Genomic DNA, 13,665 nt, shown 5'->3' on the forward strand with positions numbered 1-13,665 from the left:
AAATTTCTGATGTCCCCAATAGGCTCAGAAGTTGAAAGAGGTGTGATCAGATCTGGCATGGCAAGTACCGTATTTTTCGCTCCATAAGGCACACCTGACCTTAAGACGCACCTAGTTTTCAGAGGAGGAAAACAGGGAAAAAATATTCTGAAGCAAATGTTGTACTAAACTATTTAATAGGCTACTGGTATATCAGAGTGAGACTGAGAGGGACAGAAGCTGTATGTTTGTTTAGTGTGCATGCTCAAGGAGCCAATGGATCAGCTGAGACGTGGGGGGATTTGCGTAATTTTCCCCTCTCCCTCATCTCCTGCCCTCCAGTCCCCAGCAGCCTGCCTATTTTGCCTCCTGATTTTCACTGCGCTCGTGGCTCAGAACTCGAGGTTGGGGTTTTTTTGCTGCTGGTTGCTTAAATTTTATCCTTCCGGATCCAACCCCTCCTGTCCCCTGCCGTCCCTCTACAGCCTCATTGCTCCGTTTAGGGAGCACGCGGACATTTGCTAGCTGAGGCTGCTGCAGCTGTTGCTGGCTAGGCACCGCTTTTAAAAGCGCCTGCTGGCTTTGAATCGCCTGCCTCCTCCCGGCTCGCTGTAAAGCAAGCAAAGGGAGAACCGCGCAAAGCGGGACAGAAGCCCTGTAAGCGGCTCCCACTTTGCTTGACTGACTGGAGCCATGGCTCCGGTCCAGTGCATGCGCTCCATAAGACACGCAGGCATTTTCCCTTTCTTTTTAGAAGGGAAAAAGTGTGACTTATGGAGAGAAAAATGCGGTAAGCTCTCCAAGAGGCTGACATGGGATGAGATGGCACAACTCACTGAGACGAGACTCTGATCAGGCGGCGGTTCAAGTAGCGTCTCTCTTCTGTCAGGTCCGCTGGGAAGGAGAGAAAACAGGGTGTGTAAGGGAGCTAGAAGCAGGATTGGACCCCTCACCAACCAAAGCAAGGAAGACAGCACTGAGCTCAGCACCCATGAGTTCTGCCTCAGTGGATTCTGCATTCAGAGAGTGCCTGAAGCTTGTACAAACGTTACTCAAATTCTATGCTTGAGAAGAGATCTGGAAATCTGTCTTGTTGATATGCAAATGCACACCTTTTTATATATAAAAAAAGGAATAATTTACTTTGAAGTTTCTGAGTTGCAGAGTTAGTAACTATGATTTATTTATTTATTTAAAAAGCAAATATCATCTGTGTAGAGGAAAGGGGATATCTGGATTAACTAGAGGGGGGGAACAGGTTGGCCAACAATGTTGTGTGGATGCTGTGTTAAGACTGAAGGCAGACTCCATGTTTTTAGAGCTGTGGAATCATTCTGGAAGTGTTTTCAGGGTGACACTTTTACTGTAGGACCTATGGAGGTCTATGAAGCCCCAGCACCAGATTAATGTCCAAATGTACTGTATTTTTCGCTCTATAAGATGCACCAGACCACAAGACGCACCTAGTTTTTGGAGGAGGAAAACAAGAAAAAAAATATTCTGAATCTCAGAAGCCAGAACAGCAAGAGGGATCGCTGTGCAGTGAAAGCAGTGATCCCTCTAGCTGTTCTGGCTTCTGGGATAGCTGTGCAGCCTGCATTCGGTCCATAAGACGCACACACATTTCCCCTTACCTTTTAGGAGGGAAAAAGTGAGTCTTATGGAGCAAAAAATGCGGTATTTTAATTCTCAAGAGACAAGCTCAGGGGCAGGCGGTTTGCAAGTGTGAAGCAGAAGCCAGCAGCACTGATTGGCCTTCCCCTGATGATGTGACCAATGAACCTTGCTCCCTTCACCCCAACCCATGGAGAAGTCTTGCACTTTCAAAAATATTTCTTAACAGCCAATACAATGGCAAATAAGTAGGTAAGCCTTCATGTAAAACATTCCTTTATTAATCTCCCCAAAATAAAAGCAGACAGCCTACTTATGGGGGCAAGACTAACAGCTGAGTTAACCTTCAACTTGCTGGTGTGCATGTCCAAATTTGGGACTAAGCCAGGCCCACACCACAGCTGAAAAATTTGCTGCACATTCCGGTTCTGTATAATTATTATCTGTCTTCATCCTTAGACAGTAAACTCCGCAGAGCAGAGGCCCTGGCTTTTTCTTCTTTTTGTTGTAAATTATGTTACTCTGTGAAGTTCTAGAACATAGATGGCAGCATATAAAGTTTACCATAGTTATCGTCGGTGCTTTTTTTTCTAGAAAAAGAGGTGCCGGAACTCACGATGAACACCTCCCTTATTCTCTTATAATGGCAATGGCGCTCACCTGAGATGTGCCGGAACTGACATCTAGTGAGTTTCGGCTGGAAAAAGCCTCATCATCATCATCATGGCAGCCCTAAAAGCTGCAGATGTTGTTTCAAAACCTCACCTCACCAGCAATCAAGTTCTCTGCAGCTCAGGACCCCAATACGTTGAGGACTGCCTCTTCCCACATGAACCTACCCAGACCCTGAGATCATCTTCTGAGGCCCTACTTCATGTGCCGCCTCCTTGAGAGGCCCAGAGGGTGACAACACGAGAACAGGGCCTTCTCTGCAGTGGCTCCCCATCTGTGGAATGCTCTCCCCAGGGAAGTTCGGCTGGCACCTTCATTATACACCAGGCAAAAACGTTTCTTTTTAACCAAGCCTTTGGGTGGATCTGATTTTAATCCTATACCCTTTTAAATGTGGTTTTTGGGGGGAAGGCGTGTTGTTGGGTTGTTGTTTTAACTTTTATTATGTACCGTATTTTTCGCTCTATAAGACACACTTTTTCCCTCCTAAAAAGTAAGGGGAAATGTGTGTGCGTCTTATGGAGCGAATGCAGGCTGCGCAGCTATCCCAGAAGCCAGAACAGCAAGAGGGATTGCTGCGCAGTGCTCCCTCTTACTGTTCTGGCTTCTGAGATTCAGAATATTTTTTTTCTTGTTTTCCTCCTCCAAAAACTAGGTGCATGTTATGGTCTGGTGTGTCTTATAGAGCGAAAAATACGGTATTTTGTGGTTTTCTATCTTACCCCTGAGACCCCTGGGAATAGGGCGGTATATAAATTCAGTAAATCATAATCATCACCTGAGGAGGCTGAATTCTGCACGGCGAGATTACAGAAATACTGAATACATATAAGCCGGGCCCACAAATGTGAAAATGCAAGACATCCGAATGCCCTGGAATTCAGGGCATAGAAGATTGTCATGAAAGAGGGAACCCCATGACAAGCTGGCAGGCAGGAATACCTTGCCGGCGTTCGCTATAGTAAGGAGAAAAAGCTGTATCCCGGGGCGTGTCAGGATAGAGGTACTTCAGTGGATTCTCAGATTTTTGCTCCATAGCCAGGAAGTGATAGTCATGGATGATGTCTGGCAGTGCCAGGGACTTGAGCTCGACGCAGGTGTAGGGCTCCACTGACTGGAATCTGGGGGAACCTGCAGAGGTTAGAAACACCTAGTCAAAGTGTCAGGTGGAGTTCTTTCTGATCTTGTCTGGAGATCAACCCATCCAGATGATAGATAGATAATTTATTACGGTCAAAGACCAGCTCACATAACACAGTAAAAACAGCATTAAATAAAGGATGTTCACTCTAGTGTTCCGGGTGCACAGAGCAGCAAAGGTTCTCAAAGCGCCACCAATGTGCTATGTGAGCATGAATGACAAGGATCCTATATCCCGCCTTTCACTCCCTTTAAGGAGTCTCAAAACGGCTCACATTCTCCTTTCCCTTCCTCCCTCACAACAAACAACCTGTGGGGGCTGAGAGACTTCAGAGAAGTGTGACTAGCCCAAGGTCACCCAGCCGCTGCATGTGGAGGAGCAGGGAATCAAACCCGGTTCACTAGATTACGAGTCTACCGCTCTTAACCACTACACCACGCTGGCACCACAAGGCAAGGCAAGGGAGAGAATTCCAGGAATTAACCTGTGTCGTCGAAGTCCACCCAGGTAAAGGTGATGCCCCCATTTGCGGTGCTCTCACTGAAGCGCAGCAGGAAGGTGCCTGCCCTCTTCTTCTTCAGCAAACTCCTCTCCCGCTTGCGGCTCACGAAGCCCATGATGAGACTAGGATGCGATGCGGGTGGGAAGAGGAGAAATATCGAGGTCAAAGAGCTGCCACCTTTGCGCTGCCTTAACTCCCTTCCCAACAACTGTAGCCTCACATCAGATGGGTGGGGTACAAATAATAAAATTACTTTTATGACGATCTCTTCCTGCAGCCCCCTCCCCTGAGTCACAAGGACAAGGAATCTACTCAGTTACTAAAAACGAGTCAGTACAGTGGTACCTCGGGTTAAGTACTTAATTCGTTCCGGAGGTCCGTACTTAACCTGAAACTGTTCTTAACCTGAAGCACCACTTTAGGTAATGGGGCCTCCCGCTGCTGCCGCGCCGCTGGAGCCCGATTTCTGTTCTCATCCTGAAGCAAAGTTCTTAACCTGAAGCACTATTTCTGGATAAAAAAATTCCTTCCTGTAGCACCTTAAAGACCAACTAAGTCAGTTCTTGGTATAAGCTTTCGTGTGCACACTATTTCTGGGTTAGCGGAGTCTGTAACCTGAAGCGTATGTAACCTGAAACGTATGTACCACTGTACATGACTTGGATGTAGGGCAGGGTGGTTCATAGCTGAGACAGCATCTATAAAACACCTAGTTTTGAATATAACAGTTGGGAGTTTGTCACAGTCTGTTGGCCACAGAGCTGTGCATCAAAGGCTACCTGGGGGTCAATTCCCCGTGGAGTGAAGTGCTTGCTTGGTAATGTATATACTACAGTGGTACCTCTGGGTGCGAACAGGATCCGTTCCGGAGCCCCATTTGAATCCAGAAGCGAATGCAACCCGCGTCTGCCGCGATTCTCCGCTTCTGCACATGCACGTAACGTCACTGTGACCATCTGCGCATGCGGCGAAACCCAGCAATAACGCGCTCCGTTACTTCCGGGTCACCGCGGAGCGCAACCTGAAAATACTTATCCTGAAGCGTATTCATCCCAAGGTATGACTGTACTTGCTGTTTGGAATAAAATCTGTAACCTTCTTACCCACTTGCGTTTGTCCTGCTTCTGAATCTAATTTGAAAAGAATCATCTTGCATTGGGTAAGACAATGTCTTCCAACTCTACAACTATCCTTCTATGAAAGGGAGTTTGGAGTGGTACCTCGGGTTACATACGCTTCAGGTTACAGACTCCGCTAACCCAGAAATAGTACCTCGGGTTAAGAACTTTGCTTCAGGATGAGAACAGAAATCGGGCTCCGGCAGCAGCAGGAGGCCCCATTAGCTAAAGTGATGCTTTAGGTTAAGAACAGTTTCAGGTTAAGAACGGACCTCCGGAAGAAATTAAGTACCGTATTTTTCGCTCTATAGGACACACTGCACAATAGGACGCACCTTGTTTTAGAGGGGGGAGAACAAGGGGGAAAAAATCTCCCCCTCTCTGCCCAGCGCCCCTTCAGCAAAGCGGCAGGAGGCGCTGTGCAGAGAGGGGGAGAATCCCCCCCTTGTTTCCCCCCTCTAAAACAAGGTGCCGTTCAAGGTGCGTTCAGTCGCCTTCAGGCGGCTACCTTGGAAGCCTGGAGAGTGAGAGGGGTCAGTGCGCACCGACCCCTCTTGCTCTCTAGGCTTCAGGTTCCTTTCGACCTGCTCTTTGGGGCTGGCAGGGGGAAGCCCACCGCCAGCCCCAAAGAGCAGGTTGGGGAGCAGCGGAGAGGCTGCTGCCATAGCTGCACGTCACCTCTCCAGCCAGGAGAGGGTCGCGGGGCTATGGCTTCTTTAGCCCTGCGCACTCTCTCCCGGCTGGAGAGGTGGCGTGCGGCTAACGAGGCGCACCACCTCTCCAGCCGGGAGAGAGTCGTGGGACTATGGCAATACCCCTACCTCCCGCAAAAGCCCACAGGAGCCGCGCACCCTTTAAGGAGCACGCGGCTCCTGTGGGCTTTTCTACGAGGAGGGAGAAGGGACTCACTGGCCGCCTCAGTCCCTCATCCCTCCTGAGGAAAAGCCCGCAAGAGCTGCGCGGAGCTTGTGTGCGGCTTTTGGGGGCCTTTCCTGCTTGCCTCTCCCCTGCATTCGCTCCATAGGACACACACACATTTCCCCTTCATTTTTGGAGGGAAAAACGTGCGTCCTATAGAGCGAAAAATACGGTACTTAACAAGAGGTACCACTGTATTTGCAAAGAACTCAGGTGGCTTTTGCAACGATTGGCAGAGACGGGCAAAACTCCCCCTAGCAAACAGCGCCCTCCAGGGGCTGTTGCCGTTAAAGGCTTTGTGCAACTCCTCGAGTTCTGCTATTTGTGAAGGAAGAAGCCAAATTTCCCCCTCTTCTTCCCCACCCCTGTTCCTTACTCGTTGTTCCAGAGTTGCAGGAGGTGCTCCTTGATCAGGAGCAAGATCCCATCAATCCAGGTCCAGAAGGAGAAAGCGTACGAAGTAGGCTGTGGGGAACAGGGGAGAGGAAATAAGAAGAGGGAAAGCGCTTCGGTGAGCAACAGAAGGAGGCAGGGGCGGCGCTTACCCTGGCAAACTGTGCCCAGGCGACTGTGCTCTGCGATGTTGCATTTGGTCCTTTGGTGGAAAGAGAAGGCAAAATTGAGCTGAATAATTGTTTTGAGAGAAATGAGGGGGATGAGGCCTGTTAGTTGACCCTTCTTTGGCACCCCAACACCCTTACTTCCACTTTATGGACTTGAGGGAACAGAAGACAACACTCTGTTCATTCTATCTTGAACAGCTACCACCAACCCTGGCTCTACATTCATGGTCACTGATGGAAATACAGTGGTACCTTGGTTCTCAAACGCCTTGGTTCCCAAACGCTGAAAACCCGGAAGTAAGTGTTCCGGTTTTCATTTTTCAGAAGCCGAATGTCCAGTGTGGTTGTCAGCTATTGTTTCCGGGGCACCTGCACCAATCAGAAACTGCGCCTTGGTTTTCGAATATTTCTGAGTCAAACGGACTTCTGGAACGGATTAAGTTTGGCGCCTTTGTTTCTGCCATCTATTTTGCGTTTTTGTTTTTGAGGCTTTTTCGGTTCATTCGTTTTTGTGACCGTGTGGAACCCAGTTCAGCTACTGATTGATTGTGTGACTGCGGAAATGGATAAAAGCCACCCCCCACCCAAATCCAAACAATATCATCAGTGCAGGTAAGATTTTTTTTTTTAACACGTTTTTATCATCTACAATACTGTCTTATTTATTTTATAACACAGTACATTGATTATTGCTTTCATTTTATGGATCAACAGTCTTGGTAGATAGTAAAATTCATGTTAAATTGCTGTTTTAGGGGTTGTTTTTAAAAGTCTGGCATGGATTAATTGCTTGGCAGGGGGTTGGACTCGATGGCCCTTGTGGTCTGTTCCAACTCGATGATTCTATGATTTTGCATTACTTTCTATGGCAAAGCGTGCCTTGGTTTTGGAACGCCTTGGTTTTGGAATGGACTTCTGGAACGGATTAAGTTTGAGAACCAAGGTACCACTGTATTTCCCCCCATTTAAAATGGGGTTACGCGTTAAAGGACTTTGCTGAAGACGTGAGGAGGAAAATCCACCTGCGTAGGGACTTATGGGGCCCAGGACACTTGAGGGGTTCACATCCTCTCAAAACATCCTGGCCACTTTTTAACAGAGAGAGAGGCCCTTCTCTTCCTCCCACCTAAGGTGAGGCATGGGGGGCCCAGCATTTTTATTACAGCCAGCTGTTGCCTGTTAAGGAATCTTTTACCCATGATCACTGCTGTTGTCCCTTTTAAAAGGTTTTTTAAGCTGGTGCATGTTTATTGTATTTTTTATTATTGTTGCCTTTATTTTTACTGTTGTATTTTCATTTTTATTGTTGCATTCTTTCTATTTAAATACATATTTTTATTGTGATGTGGTTTAAGATGTATGTGGGGCATGGGCCAAGGGTAGAATGGTGGTTAATTGAAAATCCTAAATATATTTTTTTTAAAGGGTAGAATGTGGCTAGGGCTGGGAAATAGCTGGTTTTCAACTTTGTGATTTTTCACCCGCTAAACATTGCAATACACTGCTGTATCACAATGTTTGAAATAAAGATGGAGCTATGTAGAGGCATTGACTGGCTTCACCGTTTTCCTGGCATTGTGATTTTTGCCAGCGCCTGGTCTTGTGATTCGCTGCCCCATGCATGAGTCAGGGGAGAGGTGAGCTGGAAGAGTTAACAGGAGCTACAGAAATCGAGAGAAGCAACCATCTGGAGGCAGTTGGAGGAGGGATGGCGGCTAACGGATTGAGGTTGAATCCTGACAAGACAGAAGTACTGTTCCTGGGGGACAGGGGGCAGGCAGGTGTGGGGGACTCCCTGATCCTGAATGGGGTAAGTGTGCCCCTGAAGGACCAGGTGCGCAGCCTGGGAGTCATTTTGGACTCACAGCTGTCCATGGAGGCGCAAGTTAATTCTGTGTCCAGGGCGGCTGTCTACCAGCTCCACTTGGTACGCAGGCTAAAACCATACCTGCCCGCAGACTGTCTCGCCAGAGTGGTGCATGCTCTAGTTATCTCCTGCTTGGACTACTGCAATGCGCTCTACGTGGGGCTACCTTTGAAGGTGACCCGGAAACTGCAATTAATCCAGAATGCGGCAGCTAGACTGGTGACTGGGAGTGGCCACCGAGACCACAAGACACCAGTCCTGAAAGATCTTCATTGGCTCCCAGTACATTTCCGAGCACAATTCAAAGTGTTGGTGCTGACCTTTAAAGCCCTAAATGGCCTCGGTCCAGTATACCTGAAGGAGCGTCTCCACCCCCATCATCCAGCATGGACGCTGAGGTCCAGCGCCGAGGGCCTTCTGGCGGTTCCCTCACTGCGAGAAGTGAGGTTACAGGGAACCAGGCAGAAGGCCTTCTCAGCAGTGGTGCCTGCCCTGTGGAACGCCCTCCCAGCAGATGTCAAGGCAATAAACAACTATTTTACTTTTAAAAGACAACTGAAGGCGGCCCTGTTTAGGGAAGTTTTTAATGTCTGATGCTGTATTGTTTTTAATATTCAGTTGGAAGCCGCCCAGAATGGCTGGGGAAACCCAGCCAGATGGGTGGGGTATAAATAAATTAATAATAATAATAATAATAATAATAATAATAATAATAATAATAAGCTGGCTTCATGGTTTTTCGCACACAGTGATTCTTGCATAGTACACAAACACACATACACACGTCATGATTCATGATACATTTCCAGGTCAAAAATTATGAACCCAGTATCATTCCACCTGCCTTGTGCCCCCTCCCCCCCCCCGGGCCCTGGGAGTCCTCATAAGGAAGCTGTGGCTGGAGGAAGAACTGTGAGGGGAGAGACAAGACCTTCTTCCATCTGCACTGCCTCACCCTCAAGTCTCTGCTTCTCAATTTGTATTGTATTATTTTACGCCCTGTGGTTTGCCATTGTTTTATCGATTGTAGTTTAGAAATTATTTATTGTAATTGTTAAGAGTGGATTTCTGTTTAATTTTTAAATGCTGATATTTAATATTGCTCTATACTATTCTTACGATTGTTGAACGTTACTTTATTTGATGTAGGTTGCTTATTTTAAAGTTATGTTTTATTATCACCTTTTTGTATTGCATTAGATTGTTACAAGGTGTACATTTTTTGTTTCTTCAGATTGCAAACCGCCTTGGGTATTGTAAGATAGAAAGACGGTATACCAACTAAAAGGGATGATGACTATGACGATCATGATACTGGTTTTGGACAATATATCAATATATGGCCCAGTCCTAAATGGTGGGGTTCTGAAAATCCAAAATAAATTGAACCACTGCACTACACTGGCCCCGCATTACCAGACTCCCCCATTACCACAGAGTTTTTCTCTCAGCATCTTGAGTTGATCTGCGTTTAGGCTTCGGTCAGTAGCAGCCAAGAATTGCCAGCTCAGGACTGGGGACAGCTGGTCCCAGGTGGCAGCAGGTGGATTGCAGAAAAATAGCTGGTTCTGAGAGAAAGACAGGAGGGGAGAGGGAAAACACACACGGTGAGCCAGGTGAGACCAATTTAGGGAACAGGAGGGACACAGGGCATGAGGTTGGAGGGAAATCCGGGACGATAAAAAGCTTTGGATACAAAGCTGGCCGGGACAACGTCGCAAGAGTTACAAAAACCCAACATGGAACCCTGAAGGTGTCGCTACGTTCCAAGTCCCCTTCATCCCAGGCCCGTCGTTCGCCATGGGGCTGAGGCTGCTGGGATCTGGAGTCGAACAACATCTGGGAGAGCGCCATGTTGTCTACAGTGGTACCTCGGGTTAAGTACTTAATTCGTTCTGGAGGTCCGTTCTTAACCTGAAACTGTTCTTAACCTGAAGCACAACTTTAGCTAATGGGGCCTCCCGCTGCCGCCGCACTGCCAGAGCACGATTTCTGTTCTCATCCTGAAGCAAAGTTCTTAACCCCGAGGTAATATTTCTGGGTTAGCGCAGTCTGTAACCTGAAGCGTCTGTAACCTGAAGCATCTGTAACCCGAGGTACCACTGTATTTTTGTAAACCAAGAAAATCTTTAATAAAATTACAGTGGTACCTCGGGTTAAGTACTTAATTCGTTCCGGAGGTCCGTTCCTAACCTGAAACTGTTCTTAACCTGAAGCACCACTTTAGCTAATGGGGCCTGCTGCTGCTGCCACGCTGCCGGAACACGATTTCTGTTCTCATCCTGAAGCAAAGTATTAACCCGAGGTACTATTTCTGGGTTAGCGGAGTCTGTAACCTGAAGCGTATGTAACCTGAAGCGTATGTAACCCGAGGTACCACTGTACACAGAAGCGACTTTCATGTAGGAAGAGCAGGTTGCCTGTGGGGAGAAAAGTCACGGGTCGACACATGTACAAGACTGCTGCAGGCACATGCCCTGCGCAGTGTTGTGTGCTGTGGAGAACACTCAAGGAAAGGAGTCCGGAAATAAAAGGCGACCAGCGCCAAAGTTAGTGATTGTTTCTCCAGGGGGCGTTTCCGGGTATCCTCTGAAGCATGGTCGAGGTGTGTGGGGGGGGTATTTATCTGCCATCTTCCAAACTGGGAGGTTGCTGCAGGCTAAACATGGGCAAGGTATCCACATCTAAGTGACAGCAGTTTATATACTGGAATTCTGAATCAAATTATTATTTGCTGCTAAATTAATAATAATAATAATAATAATAATAATAATAATAATAATAATAATAATAATAATAATTTATTATTTATACCCCGCCCATCTGGCGGGGTTTCCCCAGCCACTCTGGGCAGCTTCCAACAAAACACTAAAATACAATAACCGATTAAACATTAAAAGCTTCCCTAAACAGGGCTGCCTTCAGATGTCTTCTAAAAGTTTGGTAGTTATTTTTCTCTTTGACATCCGGTGGGAGGGCGTTCCACAGGGCGGGTGCCACCACCGAGAAGGCCCTCTGCCTGGTTCCCTGTAACTTGGCTTCTCGTAGTGAGGGAACCGCCAGAAGGCCCTCGGCGCTAGACCTCAGTGTATATTTATTCTTATTCTTATTCTTTATATACCACCTTATACCTGCAGGTGTCAGAGTGGTTCACAGAATAAAACCAGAATATAAAACCACAAAGTACATAATCAAAATATTGGGTTGTTGTTAACCCAATATCACACACACACACCCCACAAACATTTTAAAAGGGCACAGGATGTCAACCAGATCAACCAAAGGTAAAGAGGGACCTTTTTGCCTGGCGCCTAAAGGTATATAATGAAGGCAGCAGCCGGGCCTCCCTGGGGAGAGCATTCCACAAACGGGGAGCCACTGCAAAAAAGGCCCTGTTCTTATGTTGCCACCTTCCGGAAGCTCACGCTGAGAAGCCACACAAAGAAGGGCCTCAGGTGATATAAATTTATTGTGTACTATTATATTTAAATGGATTGTTGAGTATTACTTTGCTTGACATAAGTGGTTTACTTCAAAGTTATGTTTTTATTATGATTTTTTTGTACTGAATCAGATTGTTATCAGGTTATGATCTTTGTTGTGTATTTTGTTGTTTCTTCAGCTTGTGAACCACCTTGTCTATAGTAATTTTAAAAGGCGGTCTACAAATTAAAAGTGAAATGAAACGAAATGCTTTCTGGCTAGGGCAGGGGTCTGCAACCTTTAAGACAAAAAGAGCCACTTGGACCCGTTTCCAAAGAAAAAAAAACTGGGAGCCGCAAAACTCGTCATTATAAAAATAACTTTTTTGTCACTTTTTTATTATTTCTTTGTTTGACCCCTCAGAATTACTCCTCCTCATAGAAATAAACATTAAATTAACAAGTTACCTTTTTGTGTGTGTGTGTTCTTCACTCCCCTTCAAAACAGTGACCAGCGTACATGCCCCTTACAATGTAGCGGGCGGGCGGGCGGGAAGGTGACATCGGGACGGTGCGTGACTAACGCACACACCGCCCCCATGTGACGTCACAGCCAGTACAGCGCCTGCCACAGTGGGGAGTGTCGGGGCGCACAATGCCCCCCCTCCCATCGCTAGTATCCGCCCCGGAGCCGCGGCAAAGGTGTAAAAGAGCCACATGCGGCTCCGGAGCCGCGGGTTGCAGACCCCTGGGCTAGGGGGTCAACCCTATCCCACAGAGAGGGCTTCCAAAAAAGAGAGAAATGTAGTATGTTTCTTACCGTTGGGTTTGGACTGAACATGAGGTACCATAAGATAGAGGCCCAAGCACTGGACATCTGGTTGGTATTAGAGATGACCACCACTGGCAAAGTGGATGTCTAAGAGGAGAAAGATCACAAATCTTGAAAGAGCACCAATAAATGCAGATCCCAGACCCTGGGCCAAATTAAAAAGGCCATGGTCCCCATATGACAAATTCTGCTCTCTCCTTGACCAGTATTCACAAATGGAGGCAAAAACACGAGGAAGGCAGTTGATAGATGGGCCTAATGGATCTTCCTTCTTCCCAATCTCCTCTCAGCGCCATCTCGTTCTTCTGCAGTGACAAAAATATTCTCAACGAAGATAAGTTTGATCAAACGAAGATTTGGTGATGTTACGCACGAGAGATAAACAGGGTGCCGGCGTTTGTCACCTGTTTCGCCCATGAAGAGTCTTGGGCTTCTTCAGTAAATTCTCTCTCATGGTTTTGATATATTTATAAATATTCACTGGTGGTACAAACCAAAACTTATTAGTGTTTAAATAAAATAAATGCTTAAGTCAAGAAAGAACTTAGCATATGAAGTGCAAGGATTGATTTTCGTATTTATATTCTCAGAAATTACATAATGAATGTTTAAAGGTTAATCAGGTTTTGGTTTATATCAGCAGTCAATGTATGTAAACACACCAAAATCTTGAGGGAGAATTTCCTGAAGAAAGAAATTAAACATTGTAGCTTAAGCCAAGAAGGAATGTAACATATGGAGTGTAAGTAGAGACTTTTGTACTTGTCTGTTCAGATATTATTTAGAAATTTTATTTAATCTTCGTTGATATCTAACCGTTGAGCGTAACATCGCCGACACCTCGTTTGATCAAACTTATCTTTGTTGAAATCTACAGGAGCCTGGCTAAAGGAACTTTAAAGACTGAATTTTCCTTTTGGACACAATTTGAATGAGTTTTCTGTTTGTGGCTTCTTGTACCTTGTTCTCTCAATTTTTGGATTATTAATATAAGATTTAGAACGTAGAATGGTTTGTTTGGTAGTGTTTTGTGTGCT

At 46.4% G+C, this 13,665-nt stretch overlaps 1 protein-coding gene across 2 annotated transcripts in view; it reads right to left on the bottom strand.

Annotated features, from left to right (window-relative positions):
- Positions 1-13,665, bottom strand: part of STAT2 (signal transducer and activator of transcription 2) — a 44,052-nt gene that overhangs the window by 3,414 nt on the left and 26,973 nt on the right. For both annotated transcript variants that reach the window (XM_083489944.1, XM_083489945.1), the window contains exons 16-22: positions 12,617-12,715; positions 9,807-9,942; positions 6,490-6,539; positions 6,321-6,409; positions 3,891-4,030; positions 3,208-3,396; positions 816-873 (exon numbers count right to left, since the gene is read on the bottom strand). In XM_083489944.1, coding sequence (XP_083346070.1) covers positions 816-873; positions 3,208-3,396; positions 3,891-4,030; positions 6,321-6,409; positions 6,490-6,539; positions 9,807-9,942; positions 12,617-12,715 — 761 coding nt within the window. The remainder of the gene's footprint in view (positions 1-815; positions 874-3,207; positions 3,397-3,890; positions 4,031-6,320; positions 6,410-6,489; positions 6,540-9,806; positions 9,943-12,616; positions 12,716-13,665) is intronic.

This window comes from Podarcis liolepis, assembly GCF_965112155.1.
Source record: "Podarcis liolepis genome assembly, chromosome: 2".
Lineage (NCBI taxonomy): Eukaryota > Metazoa > Chordata > Lepidosauria > Squamata > Lacertidae > Podarcis > Podarcis liolepis.